This window comes from Acanthaster planci, linkage group LG01 (assembly GCF_054643075.1).
Source record: "Acanthaster planci isolate LZ-2023a linkage group LG01, COTS_SCS, whole genome shotgun sequence".
Taxonomy (NCBI): domain Eukaryota; kingdom Metazoa; phylum Echinodermata; class Asteroidea; order Valvatida; family Acanthasteridae; genus Acanthaster; species Acanthaster planci.
The window spans coordinates 38,350,915-38,373,084 of NC_141777.1; the positions used below are offsets into that span (position 1 = coordinate 38,350,915).

The 22,170-nt window shown below is 41.2% G+C and overlaps 1 protein-coding gene across 2 annotated transcripts in view; it reads left to right on the top strand.

The window, feature by feature from the left end:
* The window catches only part of LOC110980623 (transmembrane protein 151B-like), a 34,063-nt gene extending 15,995 nt beyond the window's left edge, over window positions 1-18,068 (top strand). The window contains exons 1-2 of one of the 2 annotated variants that reach the window (XM_087144205.1): window positions 12,518-12,776; window positions 12,972-18,068. In XM_087144205.1, the coding sequence (XP_087000331.1) occupies window positions 12,666-12,776; window positions 12,972-14,864 (2,004 nt within the window). In that variant the 5' untranslated portion in view covers window positions 12,518-12,665 and the 3' untranslated portion in view covers window positions 14,865-18,068. Of the gene's footprint in view, window positions 1-12,517; window positions 12,777-12,971 lie in introns of those variants that run through there. The other variant, XM_022237478.2, reaches the window with a different exon arrangement.
* The last annotated feature ends 4,102 nt before the right edge of the window (window positions 18,069-22,170 follow it).

Here is a 22,170-nt window from a genome sequence, read left to right on the forward strand (position 1 = left end):
CATGTTTAAAATTTGTTCAAGAAATATTCCAACTGATATTGAATTGCTTTCTCAATGTTGGAACCGAAACTCCTGTACTGAAATAGCGCTCAGATCTAGTGTTGTAGTTCAGACGTATTTATGGCGTCACGGTAGTCGACCTAAATTGTCATTGCATGTATTGGAATGGTTTTGCGTTTTCAACACTCTTTGATTGTTCATGCAGTGGCACACAAACGACTGCTGAGAGGGACGAAGCCCCACCCACCTATTCTGATTGGACTCTGTAAGCCCAGATACGCTTAATGCAAAATTTTACAGACAGATGAATTTCTTGCGATTTTTGGTCCCACGTTAATTGCTATATGTTCTATCAGCAACCCCTGATCCCTTCCTTGAGTTTGCCTTGAGTTCATCACAAGTTAAGAGTTTGCAGCACATTAAGATGGTTGTTTGGTTTTTATATTCTCTGTTCATGTAACCATTCTATCAAGTTTGATAAAAGAAGAAACCAAAACAATACAGCAATTTCACGGAACTAATTGCTAAGGGATTTCAAGCCAACATTGGAAATCAAATCTCAAACAAACATTAATTGCGACCAATAACCTGATATTACTTTTTTTAACCCGAAGCAGCAATATGAACTTATTAGATGTTGTTGTGATGAAATTCTCGGGTAGAACTTACCTCGTTATATTACATTCAAAATAACAAACAGCAGCATGGTTCCGTACGGCAATATAGTTCCATCGTTTGTGTGATATGATATGAACCCGTAGTGAGTCGTCCACGGGCTATTGGAATATGTAAGGTCACTGTACTTTCTTTGCAGAGGCCGTCCAGCGTAGTACGTGTATATGCACCTGCAGGACACAATGGCCAATGAAGATAACCGCATTGAGAAAGTACATTACCACAACGAAGCGACAAACGAAGACAATACGGCACCTGTGAAGAGACTGTTTGAGAGCGTTAGGAATTTCAATTCTGAAATTCTTCCCCTGAAGATTTAAAAAGATAAGACAGGTGCAACTCCTGTTAGAATGAGGTTGGGGAAAACATAATTGTATAGAACGGTCACAGTTAAGATTCTGATTTTCTTTTGGATGATTACGAAAGCTGTATAATGCGAAGGCTTTGAGGCTGAGCGACAGTTACTTTTGAAACTGGCTTTTGTATGATGTTGTGTGAGATTCTACGAAAAAAGGAGACACACTTGTTCTGTGAAAGCTGCAAAAACAACACGTCTAAAAAAGACTAACTGGCAGCGGAATGGATCCCTGTTATCTGTGATGCAGATTAATGGGTAACTCTATATCGCTTAATTGGTCACTCTTGTTGGCTGCGAGCATTGGCGGGCGTGTGTGGTGAACCCAAGTGCGGCTCGTACCACATGTTCACCATTACAGTAATGAACACAGGCGTGCTGTCCCGTGCAATTTCGATTTAAACGCATCTTCTGGTGAAGCAAGGCCGGGAAAGAGAGAAAGAGGGAGTCGAGAGAGTGAGCTAGGAGATTGCGTATGCAGTGACCGAAGTAAAATGGGCTGGGACTCCAGAGAGATCGAGAGCGCTCTGCTGGCTGCGACTACCCCGGGGCACTTGTCTGGTACCTCGCCTCTTTAATAATGAACGTACAAAAAACCCGATTTACACACTTACATTATTTATAGATGTCACTATCAGTGTTTTCTACCGACAGAAATGATTGATAAATGAAATGTTGTTCCTCAAAACAAGACGGAGTAAATCCTCAAGTTCGTAACCGAGTAACTGATACAATGTAGCTAAATGAAACTAACACATAGGCTATCAAATGTTAGCAAAAATTCCAATTGTTTTGTTGTTGTCTTAGTGTGAAAACCTTCTGTGATCCATTTGTGTTCCCCTTCACTGACACTTTCTCAGTCCTTCTGGATCGGTACTGTCTTTGTTCTGTAAGGTAGGTGTTCACCTTCAGGTGCTGGCAATTAAGATTTGTCCCTATTTGTCCGTTATGATTTCCTAGTTTTCCTTCAGCATGTAACTATGAGGTACTTCTTGGCACACAAATCCTGGTGTAAGGTTCAGCCTGTTCAGTTGCTCCCGATTAGAATTGGTCGTTTGTTAATTTAATGAGGCCACACTGCATCAGTCATCTTCACGCCCATGGACACCAAGATGGTCGCTCTTATACCCTGAAGTGTTGTTTAATACTTATTAGTGGACTTGTCAGAACTCTGGTTCTCCTTGATAGGTTGAGATGGACGGTCACTCCGGTACTGTCAACAAGTCATCAGTTACGGTCAGTGCCTATCTCCACGGTCTGTCAGCGCACGTAACAGGTCGTGCTTGCACCTACACCACCAGCACCTATTGTACAAACTGCGAAATCTTCTCCAGCACATAAAGATTATTCCGTGCAAGGAGATTTTCTCTATTCGAAAAGATACGAGTGTCTCTGCCATGCAGAAGTAGATGTTCGTGTTGCTGCTTTTCCTGTTGTAGATCTTATAGGAACGGTTTTTTTGAAAATGGCTATCTGAAAAGATTGTTGAAGATTCGTTTATGTTAAAGCTGAGTTCAAAATACACAGAAGCGACTGTCCAAACCACATGTGTGTAAGGGAGTTTGCTGTGGGTTATCGTCGTAGCCATGAATTCAGGATCAGCCGTTTGCGTTAATTACGAGATGGCCAAGACTTCATTCAATTAATTACGCTGTCTTAAACAAAAGGCTTCTGACTATCATTTGGTGAATGGCGGGTTCGTTTCTAAAGGTAACTTTGTTTTGGGCAAAACGTGAGGTAATACCCTCAATCATAGTTTAGAAATAATCGATTCAACGTGATCAATCTTGAGTCTAAATTGTATTTATCGAACTGTCGTCGTCCGTGTTTATCAGAAGTCGTTAAAAAAATTCGGTGTTCGACTGATGAAGGCTAACTAAAAAAACAATGTGTCATTCAATTCAATACGGGCGTTTCACAATAGCACACCTCCAAGAATTTAAAAAGGCATTGGCCAATCACAATGCGCGAAATCTGTCGACCCAATGCGCGTTTGTGAAGGGTCAACAGATTTGGAAATTGTAATTGGCTAATGCGTTGCAAACTTTTGGAGGTGCGCTATTGTAAATAACCGGTACTGAATTATTCATTTATTTTCATCTACCCCAAATGGCAAAATATAAATATTAACAATGTATGAGATAATAGGCCACCAGAGGTAGCAAAACCTTGAAAGCAAAGCTTGTGTCATACAAGAAACAAGCAAAACAGAAAAAAATCCCAATAGGGGAAATATTACTATGTACAAAATGAACACCAAATAAAATGATAAATTAGAGACTCTGGCAGGGAGCTAAGCACACTTGATCACACAACAAACCTGGACACTAGAGACAATGACGCATGAAATATATTACATAAGATAAACTTTGAAATTTGCTTAAAAGTGTTATAAGACCTTGTCATCTGACAGAAAGTTATTCCATAGTTTAGGTCCGGAATATTTGATATTGTATTGAAAAGTAGATGTTCCATATTGAAGTATATGGAAATATGACTGATCAGATATATAGGAAAATACTGTTTGCATCAGGACATTTAGTAAAATTTGTTTAGTCATCATGGGGGCGATGGCAATTATCATTTAAAAGCTACCTCCACTATAAGTGTACAGTATCAATGATTATCTTATATTCCACCGTGTATTTCGAGGACAATTTTTATAACCTTCGTTCACCATCCTTTGAATATGTCAATTGCTAATTATCAGATGTTTCCACTCACAAATGCAACGGAGTATCCCAACGCATGTTGTCTAACAATTAACGTTCAAGTTCCTTACACTAAATGCTAGTGTCAATGACTCGATATTCGTATAGTAATTGCAGTGACTGCACTCTACCCAAAATACAAACCTTTCATCCACTCTGGTAAAAAAAATCACATTACAAATTCGTCTTTCTAAGATTCTCCCCTGCCAATACGTGAATGTATTTTTTTTACTCGTCCAAATTGCCCTGTAATGTAATTTTATTTCCAGCGAAAGACCAGGCAATAACAGGCCTTTCAAAACCACATTCGATAATTTAAATTTTGCGTGGGCTGGATGTACCTCGTGTTGGTGATTCTTTCATCTTGTCAACTGCGATCGGGCACTGCACCTTTTGTTTCTTCGTTCAACCCTTTCTTTTAAAGTCTATAATTTAATTTCATTTATTCACAGCACCGGATACACATGAATAGATGATAACTATTCTTGTTATTCACGTGGATACTGTAAGACAATCATATCTCAATGCAATGGTCGGCATTGTCAATGCCTTTGACTGATAGAGGGCGCTGCTCAGCTGGAACTGAAAGCCTTTTTATGTACATGTTCATGCACGAATGCTTGTACCCAGTATTTTCTATGTTCATTTCTAATTAAATTAGTGCACGATCATGCCATGAACAGGTTTTACAAAACATTTTCAGCTGACTCATTTTAAAAAAGCTGAGTAAATGCACCATGGAATCATTTAAGAAAACCGGGTCTTTTTCCAAGCGCCGGACAGTCTTGTCGACATTACACTCATTGAGAAATCTACAATTACAAAACCTAGCAAAGTCGTCTCAGACATATCTCTTATTGAGAAATGGGTGTGCATGATTGCAGCATTCGAGAGATGGCTCCGATCCACTTCAGCGTCTGTGTCTCCCTGCTCGTTCTCCGCTTCATGTTATTTGCATCTTTTCTTCAAGTCATCGCAATACCTCCTCATCAGCCACTTCAGCCTCAGTGGGGCATCGGCGTGGGTGGCGCCATCTTGCCCGTCAGCAAGACTTAAAGCTATACCAAAGAAAGGCATGCGAGCAATATGATAATGACATTTTCCTCTGTCTCGGTATTTTTTGTAAGCCTGTGCCTTGTGTTTCCCCTTTTCGAGGAGGAGTATATCTATATCTGTGTAAACTTGGTAAAAAATGTACTTAGCTTGTCGATTTGTTGTTTCTTTTCATCTTTTTTTTCCTCTCTAACCGGGGGGGGCTAATTTTTTTTATTGTACTAACGCTAATAGTATGTAAAAAAATGAAACTGGAGATTCAGGATTTTTAAGTGAAGGAAGGTTCCGACACTAGGACAAATTAAACTAATCTCTTTCCATGACAGGTAATGACGATATGATTTTCCGTTTTGAAAAAAAATCCCTGAAATCTTGGTCATCCACAGTCGTGTTGAATGGTCTGTATAGGGGGTTTTAACAGCTTCCTCAAGAGGAAACGTGCGGATACAAAGCTGAAAAGTTGTTGCAAATTGCTTAATCGTTGGAGTTTTGTAATTTCCATGTCTAAAAATGTATGAATAAATCCCATTGCGCCCTTTAGCGGACCTGCTAGTAAATGGGCCACCCAAAAGAAGATGAATTTTTTTGCTATTTTAAATCAATGAACAGGATGATTCTGAAGACATTTCTGTTACATTCTCTTCCTCCCCAAAGCGTGTAAAATGCCCTAAAATACAGTCTTACCCGAAGAACGCCCATTAAAAAACATACATTCTTTGCCCCCCCAAATTGTTTTGGATCAACTTTAAGTTGTCCCCTGACAGTAGTCGGGTATTAACTTTACCGATTTCCCCAGGTACATGAATATGTATGCCACGGTGTCCTACTTTGCTTTTAAAAAGCCTTTAACTGTTCACGTGTACTTCACTTGCTATTTACTATTGTGCTTTGGCTCAAATTTTCGCTGCCTCTGCCGTGGTTTCCAGATGAACGGCAATGGAGATTGAAGATTCCTTTTTCCCCAACCGGTCATGCATTTCCTTTTGTAAGATGCAACTTATTCCTTTTGGTCAAATTCTTTGTAATTTACATTTTCATTGGGTGGATTTGATCAGATGAATATGACTGAACCACGTCCCCCGTGGACTTAGATCACCTTAAATGTATACTCCATTCCCGGCGGAAGTAACCGGCTAGAGTTCATCTACAACTTGGCTCTCACAACCCAATACACCTGGTTCGCCTAAAGAAAGGCCTCTGGGAATGAGAGCAGTGCGGAATGATATATGTGCACGAGATACGGTATAGCGGCTATGATGATGTATCATTCCGCTTGGCGAGCTGCATAACAGAGTGCACATAGTTGCCGAGATCCATTGTAATTAGTTCCCTCAGGCGCTACGAGTAAAGTAGCCCTTTTTGAGGGAGAAACCTCATGTGTTATTGGAGCAGACAAGCAGTATTGCACGGTCTTTCAGCCATCATGCATGCATCAAGGGCTTGTGTCGTTGTCAGGAACTGCCAAGCTGTGTGGCACAAATACCCAAGAGCAACCCTGGAACCCATCCCTATCAACTCCTGACAGGGGCTGGCAAGTTCCGCTCACCCTCTCACCATTTCTATAGCTGCACGCAAATGTCCATCGTCTTGTCAGTGGACAGTGATCGATTGAAACCCACGTCTCTTGTACTCGTGCCGTGTCGCGAATCACCTGTCATTTACTGCATCGGCCGGGTATGGGGCCAGCATAGAGCTCTTGGCCTGGCCGAGATCCAAGGCACTCTCCACGATACAGAGTAAAAAAAACCAATCAGCAGCTTTCTGACTTGGTAATAATTACATTAATCAAGCACCGGATTGGTTAGCCCTTGTGAAAATTCCACTACAGCTACTAATGATATAAACTAAATTCACGGTCACTTGTGGATAAGTTCGGTTCAGATTATTCAAATACGAGCTGTAAATGTTTGGTTTTCAATTTAGACAAATTCTTTGCTCGTTCTCCTTGACCGTGCAGCTTATCTTTTTGTCCAAATACCAAACCTTCACCAGTAAGCCTACTTCTAAGTTGACATCGACAAGAAAGCAATACATATCTAAAAAAAAAATGTCTAGGTCTGGTATTTCCCCATGATCTCAACTTCAAACATAAGCATTTCAGGTCAAGAACCGACCCGACCTGATCAAACCGAACGGAGCCGAACTGAATCATACAATTTTATAGTCAAAACTGAAATGAAAGTTAACGTAAAAAAAGGAGAAAATAACTTGCAAACAGCACAACGACGAACCTCTAGTCGTTTTGTAACATGCGTCCTAAACCTGACACAATGACTGTACAGTTCACCTTTAAAAGTAATCAAGTTTCTCCTTTTTTACATAATCATTCATGGCACACAGAAGCTGCGCATCCCTCAAATTTGACAGCAATGTGGAGAAACCTGGACGCAGTCCGCTACTTAATATAATTGCTTTTGAGTCGTCGATGCTGTGAACAAGGGGGAGGAGACTCAGGGGAGTATCATGAAATGCACTCAGGCAAATGAGGTGGCCTTCATCGCTAGAGGGGGCACTTGGTTCTGGCAACTTGGAGCGCTTGCAGGCACTTTGTGCAGTGCAAGCAATGTGTTTATGTAACTTACTGGGAATGTTATAATACAACCTGATAACACGAGCATCTCATTTTCCTGTAGGGATTTTGGCGTCGTGTCTTCCTTTTAATCTTAAATCAAATCCTCAACTGTTGAGTTTATGTGAGAAAATTGGATATACTATGGTTTCTTTGTGGCGGTTGTTATTACCCATCAGGCACTCTTTGTGGCCCGTGGCTTGTAAAAGGATTGGCTAGAATACTCTAAAAGAACAACGGCAAATTTTGAAATAAAATCTTCGATTATCAGGTGATGGTGATTCAGGCAAGATTGGTTGACGAGTAACAGGAACGCACAGTCCCAGACTTCAAACGGGACAGGAAAGCAGCCACATGTTTAGTCATAAACTGACACCATTTAAACCCCATGAAACCAGACTGGGATTCTTGGGTTGGGTGTTCGAACCAGCTACTACGACAGAGTGTAAAATGTTTCACCGAGCATCCTAAACTTCACCAATAACGAATGGAATTCTGTAGTTGGAACATGTTTTCTGTCTTGTTTTTCGTAAGACAATTATAATTGTATTGCCCAGGTTATGACTGCACACCGTGTTATACTTATCGACCCTCATAAACCATGTCACATTGGCATAACAATCTACACAGTGATTTTGAGCCCCCCCCCAGGAAATTGAAAAAAAAAAAACATTCTACCTCTGGCCAAACTCCTTTCACTTCTGGGCAATGTTGCGCAATGAAGCCTTAATTCATAGAAGAGAAATTACATCTGTCAATGTTTTGTCGAGTTTTGAAAATTGCACGAAAAAGTCTCAGCGTGATACAGTGAAAGTACCCGCTGCGTATACTAAACAAGCGGCTGATAACGAGAAAGTCTCATGAGACCATCCGCACTGCAAAAATGGAGTAAAATGTTATGATGAATGAGCAATATGAAGAATAGCACACGCCAGGGCCATTTTGTAATAAGCCTCATGATATGCACGCACGTACTTGTGCCGCTTTGGCCGTACAGGATTATCAAATGTGCCTCAAGCGTCAATGACGTCATTATGACTCAGAACAGACAGCTGACAGCAGCCAGGCAGAGGTTGGCAAATCGATACCATACTCATTTGTACCGGTTTTCGAGCTAATCGATGCCCATGCTCATTCTTACCGGTTTCTCTCCATATACAAGAACGACGTGAGTGTCATTCAAGATATATACGCACAACAGTAAAGTTCAAAGCTTCCCCGTGACAAAAGCCAAACTAGTCGGCCTAATTCGGTCGATTCGAGATTAGACAACTTTTTTGTAACGGTTCGTTCACACTGACCTTTATCTCATGGATCTAGAAGTCCACCCGGTGGGAGGTAGTTTCTATCATACATGTAGTAGCTCTTTTCACCGATAATGAACTTTGCCTTCGGCATGGTCCATTATCGTCACCAAAGCTGACTAGAAAGTGAAAAGCCAAAAATGTAATCGAGTACTTAAGTGCGGTGTAAAAACAGTGTCAGGAGTAGGTGTGCTTGTTGTGCTGAGCAACTTTAAACACTTTTAATGCATTGTTATGATAAACTTTTCCGTCATCCTCCTTGTATCATTGTTTTGGATGACAAACAAATCAACCATTTGATGCATGAACCAATGGGGATGTAACTCAGTACATGCCCATCAAGTCACATTGAAAGATAAATGCATAGTAACAAGAAACCTTTTTCGAGTTTTTGAAAGCTTATAAAAACAAAATATCGCTTCCAAAGTTTTAAATGATTTTAAAGGGCAATAGTCACTGTAGGCTAGAAACAAACATGAATTGTTCAAGGTGGATGAATGAACTTCAAGTCCTGAGTCTGTGTATGGGTAACACTACATTATTGAAATTCACGATCTTCAGGGAAGAGATTCCTCCGATTTTTCTCTCTTTGGTAAGCTTTAAAACGCAATAAAAAAACTTCAACGAAACTCGCTGTGAATGATGATTTGATCTCGATAATTTACTAATGTGGAAACTGGTTCTTGTTGTGTTGGTACACTTCTTTCATAGAATTGTGTATATTGAACATGCACTGCATGTTTGATATCCAGTACCGTGATGCATCGCGAATGTCAAAACGGTTTATTGCGTTCGTAACCTTTTTAAAATTCTTATAATGCTCGTGTGATTTATGATCGAATTTCTACGTCGTAGCGAACGATATGCCCCCCAACAATTTAAATGCCTAAATCTCAATTCAAGAGATTATATTCTTGTACGATTACAGCATTTAATTCACACCTCCACGGTGTCCGAGACATGCCAAGAAGATTAAACCTACTCCAGAGAACAATCATAATGTCAAAACAAAGTTTGGCCGGGACGCTGGGAATGATTTCCACGAAGAGGTACCAGCTCCCTATCCTTCCTCTGCCGACGCATCCGTGGGAACACCGGTGAAAGATTAAATGAAGGATTCGTAAGAGTACATAACCGGATGAGTTGGATAATCCCACATGATCGGGGGTTTATCAACACCCTGGCAGAGCCATATTAAACCGTCATTTCAGACTCGTGCAGGCGGGTATATGTCCCTGACAAGATACTGGCTAGAACACAGGAAAGGCTCATGGGAAAAAATGTGGAAAAAATTCTTTCCCCGAGCTGTCACTCACGTCTATGTCATTTTTGGGATACTTACACGTTGTCAAAAGAAATACAGGATTCATGGTGCATTTAATCAAGTGTTATGATAAGAAATGTAATTATTTACGGAATAAATACTCAGCCACAAGATTTTCTCTCCATCTCTGAAAAGTGCGTCCAGATGCAAAAGTTCAGTGACCACCTTGCTTTGTGATGTCATCGTTTGAGCTCGATAGTTGCTTGTTTCGACTGAACATTGGAGATATCACGTTTTTGTGTAATGCATTCAGTTTTCTTGGACTACTGCCATTTTGTTAGCACAAGTCGGTTTTCTGAGTTTGACTTTTTCCAGACATGAAAACCGAAATCCCCATTTCTTATACATGTTCATGCTCGAGCCACATACTCGTTGGTACATTCACCATCACGCAAACATCGCCCTGTATGGAAGCACGCGTGAATAGATGTCGGCACACGTAATCAGTAGTATCCTAAACTCAGAGTTTCATCCCCAAATGCTCTGTCGACACTTTTTACAAAATGTGAGTCTAGACGACCGATATATTGTTCATGAAAAGACCTGCTAATTGACACCTTGTCTGTTGAGTTCCGATTTGCATCATATCGTACCTCAAAGTTCCTTTTTCTTTTATTTACTTTAGAAGACAATAATCGTTTATTATCTCAAAATCAGTCAGTGGAATTGCAACATTATAGCCTCCTTGGTGATGCATGGAGAATTCTGATTTTGCCAAGGCACAGTAAAATTCGCCAAGAGAGACTTCTACTGTGTGACAAGATATAGCAGAATATATTTGTTTCCAACTTTACAACAACTAAACATCCCATAATAATTCGTTGTGGTCACTCGCTCAGTCTTTGTATCTCTTTGTAGTAAATTAAGTAAATGTTCATGTTGTATCTAATACTTTTCTTGGTGTCCTTTGAAGTAGCTGAATAAATGAGTGCTTAAAATTCGTTGTCCGTTTGGAGAGAAAATCAGTATTTTGTGCACTCATTTTGTCATCCATTTGTAGGAATGTAGCAAGAGTAATGTACTTGTGCGTAACGTTGTTCAACGGGTGTGTGATTGCTGAACCAGGGTTTTAAGCGAAGGATCAAAATACAAGTCTGGGTTGCAATCATGATTGAATAGTTCACTGTTTCCTAATTCTGTGGCTACGGGTGTTTTTGTACTTTTTTGAACGAGGCTTCATGTATATTCCTCTGAATCTTTGGGTGAGATCTTACTTTTGTGCTTGCAAGTTTTGTAAACACAGGCCTGACCCATTAGTAACCCTTATGCTTGAAGAAGCGACAAATCCTCTAGATTATTGTATTCTTCATGCTAATCCAGCGACTAGGGGCCTCTATATGCAATCTGGTTTTCTCTGCCGTTCCTCGGAAATATTAAGGCGCGAGCAACTCCCCCTGCGATCAATCAACGCACATTCATTTATTAGCCACGCGACATCAGGCGAAGATTGCAGCGGAGTTGCTCGAAGAAAGGCCGCGATTGAGTGCATGGTAATGGCAATCAAACGTATATCAATCAACCGGTGGAAAACTGGGCCTTCCTCTCGCTCGTCTTGCCACACGCAATCACACGAAATTGCCCAACTGTAAAAGTAAAAAGAGAAATATTCTCATGTTTCCCTCTTTTCCTGCTCTTCGGTTACACCACCAAGCCAAAGGACGAATTAAAAGGACGTATTTTCGTGGATGAATGAGCCAGGGAAGGCTGGCATTTGTGAAACGTGAGATCAGCGTGATTTCAAGTTTGTTTTGAAGAGTTCCAGCTTTGGTTGGTTTTATTTAGTTGGACGCTTGTCTCTCTATTACCAAGATTCAAGAGAGAGAAGAGAACATGTGGCTGTGGCGCCTTACATCTGAGGAGTTATTGTCTTCAAAATTTCTCTCTCAGCTACTCACACCTGCAATCCATATTGTACACTTTTCTGAATGCGGCCATTTTCCTTAAATACGTAGAGGAACTTTGTTTTCACGAAATGCAAACCTATGAAATTTGTAATTAAAAACGCTCCTGAAAACGTTGACTTTGAAAGTTCGAGTTTTACCTTTGCATGTGAACGATTACATTTCACTGACAAAATTTCTGCACTTCAATACCACGGAAGAAAAAGAGTTTGTTTACAGGCATGTTGATACAGCGACAAACTGATACTGAGGAACATTCTCTTATGAAATGAACTAGCGCGACAGTGTGGTAGGAACTCCATAACAGAGAAGGCTCACTGCACATGCGTGGTAGAGCCAGCCAATTTAAAGTTTCTGCAACGACCAGCTGCATCTTGCGCGTCAAAAATAAGCGGCCGGACTGGCAGCCCAAACGAAATTACGCTCGCCTTTGTCAAAATAATAGCGTTAATATCGACGATGTGCTCGGTAAGTGTTCACGTCATGTACGGCCCTCGATCATGCTAATCAGGTGAAACTAGCTCAGGGTACTTTACGCATGCTGCAATATTTCTCGCTTTCTGGTCGTAATCCTGACGTGACATGCGTTGGCAAGGATTTTTTTTTTTACTTTCACCGAGATGGTTTTCGGAGATAGGATAAAACGACTTGGCAGCACAACCTGCGAGCATATTGTCAGTGGAGAATCAGACACATCCTTCCTGACAGCTCACCTGTACCTGTACAATTGTTGGCCTCGGCTTGTCGGCATATGCTGTGCATTAAGTACAGCCATGGCAGACGAAGACGGGCGGTCATCCCTGGCCCACGAGCTCAACACTCTCAGAACAGACATAAATAATCTTCTTTCTTCGATTGCTTTGCTTACGCAACAGATTTCACAGGTTGGAACGATGCCGTTTTAGAATCTTTGAAATATGAAATCTGTCTTAAGCCGGAGTATTGTTTTACTTAATTCATGAAACTGTAAAAGTTCCCGCAAATTACCATATTCTACAATGCTGTCAAAGGGCTCAGAGCTCGTCTGTTTATCTCTTTGGATTGATTACTGATAACTATTCTCTATCTTTTCTTTTCAGCAAAGACCCATTCAGAGGTCCTTCTGTACGACTCTGCGAGACGAGACTCACTGGAAATGTCTAATCCTCTCCTTGCTTATGTACGGTAGCCTGACGGTCATTCTGTGGTGTGAGCTGACCACCGTGGAAGTGGTAGCCTACACATACCGAGGCAGTCCGGTTCCTATGCACGATAGCCCCTGCGAAGATGGCTACATGTACATTCCAGTGGCCTTCCTGGTTCTTCTCTATCTCGTCTACCTCTTGGAGTGCTGGTACAGCGAAATCAGAATCGAGATCTTCTATAAGGAGGACACCAGGACGGTCTATGACCGAATCCGCCGGATACGTGAGTCTTTTCCCGTGGTATGGTGGAGGGCGATTTCCTACCACTACAACAGACACACTCGACAAGTGACTCGCTATCGCCATGGGGATACCTACACCACCACACAAGAGTACTTCGAGAGGATCAACACTCACTCCGCGGCCAGTGCGTTTGACTTCACAGAGTGTGGGGTCAAGGACGTGTCCAAGCACCTGATTGACCTGGAGGAGTTCCCTATCACTCGCGTCAGCTTCAGCAAGAACTTCATGTTCTTGAACGAGGAGTCAGAGTACGACTACCTGTCGCAGCGGGCCCGATTCTTCGGCGAGAATGACGGCCGTGACGAGAACATGGAGACGCGTGAGGGTCTGACGCTGACGGACGTTGAATTCACGGACGATATGATTTCCTATGCCTACACACCAGATAAGCTTCCTTGGTATTACTCCATGTCCGTCTTCTGGGCCATGTCTTTCATAATGCTCTCCTGGCCGTACAGGCTGATAGTGTCTTACAAAACAGCCGTGGTGGACTACCAAATCGAGAAGCTGTTTGGTACCAACTACTCCACCGGCATGCTGTCAATGGAGCACTGGAACGGGGAGACTATGCATCTAACACGGGTAAGCAATGTTGGCAGCAACTGCAGCCTGGAATCTATGATACGAGGAAACCGCCACGTCGTTCCTAGCTACTCGGAGGCGGTTCTCATGGACCTTGCTAACGGGAACGTCCCCCGGGCTGGTCAGACTCCTAACGGTAACACACCTTTGGCTGCGTCGAGAACAAGGAGCGTCGGTGGAAGTGATGGATTCCTTGCTAACGGAGTGCATGGCGCCGTTACCAATAACAGTGGTTCAAGGAGGAGTAATGTTCGACGACTGTTTTCGTTCGCTAATGCAAAGAGATCAGCCACGGCTCCTCTTCACGGCAGTGGTGTTCTCAGTGGTCGCAGCAGCCCTTCGCTTCGTGCCATTGGCGCGTCGGCTCATTTATTGATAACTAAAGACCGTTTGAAGGGGGCATCAAACGGTCATGCATCACCCATAAGCATCCAGCTAACTCCTACCATCAATGGCATCGGAGGGATACACCTGAGCGGGACAAGCATAACTCCCAAAACACAAATACCCAACGTCAAAGCCGAACAGATGAACAGAGCAGCCGCTAGTGCAGTGTCTCCTAGACAAGAGACATCCTTCGCTGCAAAAGCTGCTACTACGTCTTCTTCCACCGAAGTGCAGACAAACAACACGAAGAAGCGACCGACTTCCTTGCCGCTGTGTGTCAGCAACGCCGAGACCGTCATTGAGAATTGCGTTAACCAGCAATGTTTGCCGTCTTGGGTTGTGGTTGATGAGCACCAGGGAGTACGGACCGTCATCCAGCAACCTCAGGCCACCCAGGCTCCTACGGAGAACCACCTAGTGTCCCACCACCAACCTGCCATGCCAGAGGATCCCCCTCCGGCATACGAAGTAGCACTGGAGATGGAGGTACCACCAATGAGCGCGGATCATGAACGTCCAGTAGAGCCGGAAAATCAGCCACAGCAGTCAAGAATTAACATGGAAACCTCACTCTGACGAACTTTGACTCTATTTTGTACACGTGTTGTAAAACACATTGATTTAAGACGTCTTAATGTGCTTCCATTTTTGCAGCTAAAATGGAACTCCTTTGAGACTGGTCAACACATTTGTATTCTTGTTGAAATAGCAAAGCAGATCATATTCTTCGATAGGTTGTGAACAAGTTCGCATTGTATATGGGGAGAGGGGCTTGACCCTTGACGGCAGCATCTGTCAAGATGCTTTTTCAAGTGTTCTCCACATGATTGTGCCAGACAGAAGATGCAGGAAGATGAGGCGGCCAAAAGGTCTGAGATGTTGGAATAGGGGAACTACTTGCTCAGTGTACCCATAAAAGAGCTCTGTCAAATATTTTTTTATTATTGTTTTTATCGCCAAATTTAGCCCAAGAACAATAGAGCCCCAGAAAAGCTGGATACGAAAAGTGAGTAGCCCAAACAAAACAAGCACAGCGGCGAAACAAAACGAATACTACTAAGAAAATTTTGACGAATAAACGTAAGATTGTAAACTTCGTACAGCCCTGCTATTGCATTCCGCTCTTCAAACCAAAAGTGTCAAATGAGCAGAAGTTCTGACGCTATCAACACTTCAAATTGTGTTGTCGTTTATTTTAAAATAACAAAATGTTGAACTTAAAATATGTGAATTATCTTTATAGAGGATAAAGGGTAAACTATCCTAGGAAATGGACACATTTTAGCTATGTTATATTTGACATTTGTGAGAGTACAGCCGCAGTCACTCACTGCGCGCTTAATAATATGTTTAGATCTACATGTAATAGTTTTAGCGTGCTAAAGATATATTTTAAATTAACAATCAGCATGAAAGTCTATCACATAATTTACTCTGTAAAATAAAGAAGTCACCATCAGTCTTTCGTATAGTTGATATCAAGATTCACGCCTACAACTATTGCGACATTCAGTTTAATGTTCCACTCTTATAAACAAACACCAACATAGATACAACATATATTTCCTATATATTTCTAAGGGTTTGATATCCGTTTAAATGAAGGACACGTTTTTACAGACATACACATAGACAGTTTGTTTTGTACGCAGAAAGGACTTTTCAAATGCCAGGCCACTGGCCTATTCTCGTGCAATGAGTGTTATTTCTCAGTTTTAAGCTGCATCACTTTTGTTCATTAAATTACGTAGTGGGACTGTTCGTCTTAAGACACGTCTTGTTTTTTATATATGATCAAGTAAAAATTATTAAAAACGCTAACTTGTCAGTCATTCTAGGGAAATTAAGCAGCTCTTGGAAACTTGGCAAATATTACAAACTTGCATGAAGTTCTCGATCACTTGTTGCATGTATTTAAACACAATGCTGACACACAAAAACACAGGAAGAATTTCAGGAAAAGGAGTTCTTCACCATCAATATTGAAGTTGGATTGTTGTTGTCGAGCGGCACAAGCAAATTTCTAAAAGCAAAGCCAAGTCGATAGTATCGGCATGCTCAACATCACTACAATATATAATTGCATTCCAATAGTTCTAAAATTAATACAATTGTCATTGAAATTATCGTGTAAGTTCTCTTGCCATGGTGAAGTAGTCGAATGAATTAAATCAGTCACTATAGTTAGGAATCTTTTAAACTTTATTATGAATGGCCACACTCACAAGGTAGCTGACATTTCAGGAGAGGTGTCTGAATGCAAAGCCTGAAAATGACGGAAGTAGAACAAAGTTACCGTAGGTTTTGATAAACACTCCGTGAATAGTATCTCTTAGGTCTATTGGACATATGTTCGGTTATAGGAATCTATGCAAGTCAGGGAGCAAGACCGGCAATAACGGGAATTAAGAATGACGTTAGCTTACTTTGGTATGGAAAAAACAGGCTTCTACAAAAAGGGAATTAAGTACGCCGTTGTTGTTTTGATTGTAATTGATTTTTTTAATGAATTAAATGTTCCTGATAGGGTGCAAGAGACCAGACGTAGTTGTACGTGTATTTTTGATTAATAGGCCTATGTGTTTATTTTTACAATTTTATTGCAAGTTGTATGGTAACATTCAGTCTGCGTTTGCACTCCATTGTGCGGCTTTCATCTTCCTCTTAAAAATGAGTTTAAGAAAATCAGTAGAAACATTTTCTAATAAACTGGTCCAAAACAGTTTATTACCAACATCAATTGCGTTGCCTATGCAGAGATTCACTGTTTGCTACTTCACTATTTTGTGTTATTTCTTTATTCTTTTCAAATGTTTATACTTGGAGTTTGAGGAGACACTAATTAATGACAAGAAGAGTTTAAAAGGCGTTTTTTTACCTACGTCTTACCAAGAGACCTGAGGAAAAAAATTGTTTGAATGGATAGATTTCATTATTATCGAGCCCATGTAGCTCAACACAAACCTCGAACCATCCTATATGCAAACTACGGAGGCCTTGTACCCTTGTCTGGCTCCGCCGCCTTTCTAAAATTAAGTTCACATGCAGCTCGCTGTGTTTCTTCTGGCTTATAATTAGCTGTTTTTCCCTTGTCCATACAATCGCTTCAAATGTTAGCCCCAGGCAAAACCCACCTTGGAAAAGAACGAGTGTTTTCATACTCTAGGCAGTTATATTCTTTTCTATCGTATCAATCTGCTTGCAGCATCCGCTGTCAAGCGAACCAAGTGGAAAGGGGAAAATAAGAAAGTCTAGAGTATCAACGCCTTTGCCTCAAGATCAAATTAGCGCAAATCTTCGGCGGGGAAAACTTGTCACAATATTTTTGGAAGGTGTGCAGGGAAGTTTTGTTCTAGAGTACTGCCTGGAGATCTCTATATGGGTCCTCGAAAAAGCGCTGCAGCACAGGCAAGCTGTACGAGAGGGTAACATCGTAATTAAATCAGTCGTGCTGGGAAAGCGGACGAAGAGAGCTAACAAAATTGAAGAAGACGGATCGGCCATCTTGAATCGGATGGCGGATGCCTCGCAGAAGGAAACCACACTGTCGTGGAGAAACAGGAACGCATTTGCCCTCGTCCCACCTCAAAAGTACCATTGATGCTCTTCTTTTACAGCTATAAGTTTTGTCCAAATAATGGAGGGGGGGAGGGAAGACATCAAATAGTTAGAAAAAATGCATAATTACATACATTTATTTATATATCGTATGCATAAATTATATTATTCAGATATATAACAGTAAACAAGAAAGATTATTCTTGTGCACATTTTCTCGAATGAATGAGGTGAAAGAGCTGAAATTTCAAAGTTTATACAAGTCGAGTAAGAGTTTGTCTCGATATTGGCATTTTCTAGCGCTGCGTTACTATTAAAACACGGTCTCGATTCTCACTGCTTCCCTGTGGGTCCACTCGGTCAAGGTCGCGGAGTGCTTGATTAGATGGGGAAAGCTGAAGCAAACAGCAGTTTCGTGGACTAAATCCCGCGGTCGAGGTTAATTTCCAGTGACACTTGGCTTTGCTCAGATCGATTCTACCTTTCCCCCATCTTTTCGCAGCCACTGGAGCGGGAAAATAAACTAATTCCTTTGGCCTTGCAGCATGCTGCATGGACACTTCTGACGGGGCAGAAGAAAAAATGGCATGCCGCCTGACAGACGAATTCAGGCAATTTTTGCGAGGCAGAAATGGATAGTTGCCCGCCAACTACCACAGGAATGTACATGTATTGATTTTTGTGTCGAGGTTCCTTCGCATTCCCCAACCTCCTCTAATCTTTTTATAAGATTTGATAGCTGAGACGAAAGAAAAATCAGTGCATTTATACCAGATTCGTAATATTCAGAACCGAACCTTTGCGTTTATATTGTTTGTAGTTTTATAATTTTTTTTCAGTTTACTTGTGTGTGGGAACACTTAAATTAAAATAATTTTGATAACCATTGCCAGTTTTGTCTTTGTTTTGTATAACTTCGGTACTTTTGGAGAGATGGCGAACGTTCCTTCCCCCTCACAAACGACCTCATAAGAAAGCAGAATTCTTGAAACCTTGAAAAACGGTAATGTATCTGCTCAAAAGGTGCGTTTTTGGTGCACTACGGTATCCCATTTTGTGACACATATTAGGATGCGCTTAGGCAGAGTTTGAGCGGCTTGTTCTCGTACGTTCACGAACAGCTCGTTTATTGCTCTTTGGTCAGCCGCTCGAACGCCAGGAACGTACCATCATTTGTCAATAAAGCAACATGAGGCTTGGAGGCATCCATGTTCTGTTTCAAAGTTAATATTTGAATTTTTAGGCTGCCCCCTCTCCTATTTAAAAGGAACATTTATTTCTGTGTGATGGAAAATTACTAACATTATGTTTACAAACCTTCCGCATCGTCTTCAGATTTGTCGGCCATCTTGCTATTTTGCAACTCGCTATTAAATCGAAATGCTGTATGTTTTTCCCTGCGTTCGTGCAAAACCCTGACGAAGAGACGATGTGTGATCCTGTTCCGAGAATAGTGTTCTTGAGTCGGGTTTCCCCCGTTGAATTCGTGCTCGAGAAAAAGAAACCCACGTCAAGAACAGCTACCGTCTGAACTCGACCTTAGAGTAAGGTTTGAACATGAGCTTCAGGAACGAACGAGAGAGTGTGTACTCTTAACTAACATCTCCCTTTGGGCTAATCATTTTCAATGTTCTGTTTTTAATGCACGCGTACAAGGTTGGCAGGCGTAGACTGTCCCCGGTCCGCCATCATTGCCGATTGGCACATATTTTCTGCTGTTCACTGTACAGTTTGAAATACGGAGATGACATTACATACAGCAATTGGCCGCGTGAATGATTGACAAAGAAAATTTAAAATAGGAAATTGCTGTTAGGAATGTAAGGAGAGTTGGACGTGCCGTCGCAGGATAAGGGATGCCTTTGCGGTTGTTTCTCTCTTTACCAGTGCTACAGAAAACTGCATTAGACTATCCTATTACAAATGTACCGGTATCTAATTTCCGATGGACTGCAAGTTAAAAGCACATCAAGTCAGAAAAATCGATATTCTTGAGCCTGATATGGCGAAAAGGCTTTTGAATAATGAATTAATGATTTTAGGCCTATATGGCTTCTTACATTCATTAGGCACGAAAACTACTTGTGAGGTACACACGTAATGATTTTGTTGGATTTTAAAAATACATGCATAAGTTACAAGTTTGCTGATGACATTAAAAAAAAGCATAAAAATAAGTGTTGAAACTGAAATTCATTTGTCAAAGTCATTTTATTAAATGTTCTCCATCATGCAATCATGTATGCACCCTGTATCCTACTGCGAGGCATCGGAGATTGCAATAAAGATAAAGGGAACCGCAGTAGTTTAACCTGAGGGTGGTGCAACAGAAACGCATGATGACGAATAGATCTGATAGCTAGGACTAAAACGCCCGCGCCAAGGACTCAACTTTATTGGCAAGCAGAAGCGTTACTATCTGCCTGCAAGACGGCAGGTAGTGTTATCCTGGGGTGACAATGTCACCTTCTCCTCCTGTTGCTCCAAGAAGTGAACTGATGATGGTGCCTGGATCATCCATTAACGTGCCCAGTGTCCCCCCCTCCCATTTTCTCTCCGTTCACGCCAGCTCGATTCATCGAGCCGTGCATGCTGGTCATGTATGTGTTCCAGGAAGTATCTAATAGACCACCCAAGCGTACCCCCGACCCATCGAGTATTATTGCCAAGACCCTCACTTCTGAACTACCGCGCCAACAATTATAGCTATGGCTATCGCGAACAGCTTGGTAAATAATGGTACGCCCAACGGAGCATTAGGCACACACCACGTCCTCACATCGAAGGCTCACGTTTCACATTTTGAACCATTCAGGGACATTTATTATGAAATTGCTTGTATTTGGGCGTGCACTGAATTTAATCTGACCTGCGGTATGACGGCATCCCACAAAACTATTACACTAGCGCAAACACGAACGCACAAAAGTAGTGATCAAACTGAAATATGAATTAACTGGCATATAATGCATCCATTAATCATGCAATTACTTTACTGATAATGGTTTAATATCTACGTTTTGTGAACAAGCTGTGAGGAGAAACTTAATATGTGAACTTGTTTGCGATGCGCCAGTGGGTTTCGAAAAAAAAACAATACATGGGTGGATCTAGGATTCAGGGTACCGTACATTGTGGTCCTCCATCCCGTTCCATTTTCTGGAGGCTCTTTGAATAACACAAGGAGAACCCTTCGATGTAAATTATTGTTCTTTAATGAATTAAGTGTCCTTGGTAGAGTATAACAGACCGGACGTAATTGTACGTGTATTCATTATTGATAACAAAACGTTGCAAGTCGTATGATACACTCAGTCTAAATTTGCATTCCACATACGACTGTGCGGCTTTCATTTTCCTTTAAAAATCTTGTCAAGAAACTTTTCCAGTAGAAACATTTCCCAATAAACTGGCCCAAAACAATGGAATAAAAATAGACAATGAATTGCGTTGTCTAAACAGAAGTTTCACTGTTTGTAACTTCAAGTCAAAGCTGTCCCTTTTGATTATGTCAAGATATTTTCAATATATTTTGGAATATGTCTAATTATTTAAAGATATCTTGTAAAACCTTGGACATTTTAGAAGCCTTTGATTGATGAGTTTAAGATATCGTAAAATCCATCTGGAGGCCACGCTGATGTTCAGCTTCAAGCAATAGAGCCTGAAAGTTGACCCCTGATCGCACGCTTCCTGAACCTTTCGATAGGAAATATAACATGCAGAGATTTAGAATTTGTAATATTTTTTCGTTCAGTTAGTTCCAACTTGGAAAAGGGACTTTGGAATATAATTGCTAGTATATCAATACACGAAGAACAGTGAAATGCGGCAGTCTCGTACGCAGATGAACATTTTCGGTTTGAAATTTCATGGTAGTCCGGCGGTAAAAGCCGAAATAAAAACAGATCAAAATATAAAAATACACAATCTTACAATTTATAAGCAATAAACTTAAAGCAGCATTCTACTTCATTTACGAAAGACTCTAATATTTTATCTAACCTTTGCTGACAACAACTGCGTGATGTCAACTCAACGGAATCTAGAACCTATCGACTACAAGTAGGTAAATCTTTGCAATGTTGTACAATCTCGTTTTCACGCAAGTGCAGGAAGTGAAAACAAACGTGCACGAACACGGAGACCTAGGTACGATATCGCCGGAAGTAAAAGGTCGTTAAAAATCATTTTTACCTATCTCCATGTGACTTTTCCTAAATATTACTCGAGGAAGACAAAGGTAAAATACCAACATGAGGGTTTTATAAAATGGTTTCAGTAAGGAATTATTTTTCCCAAATTATCGAAGGTAATAGGATGG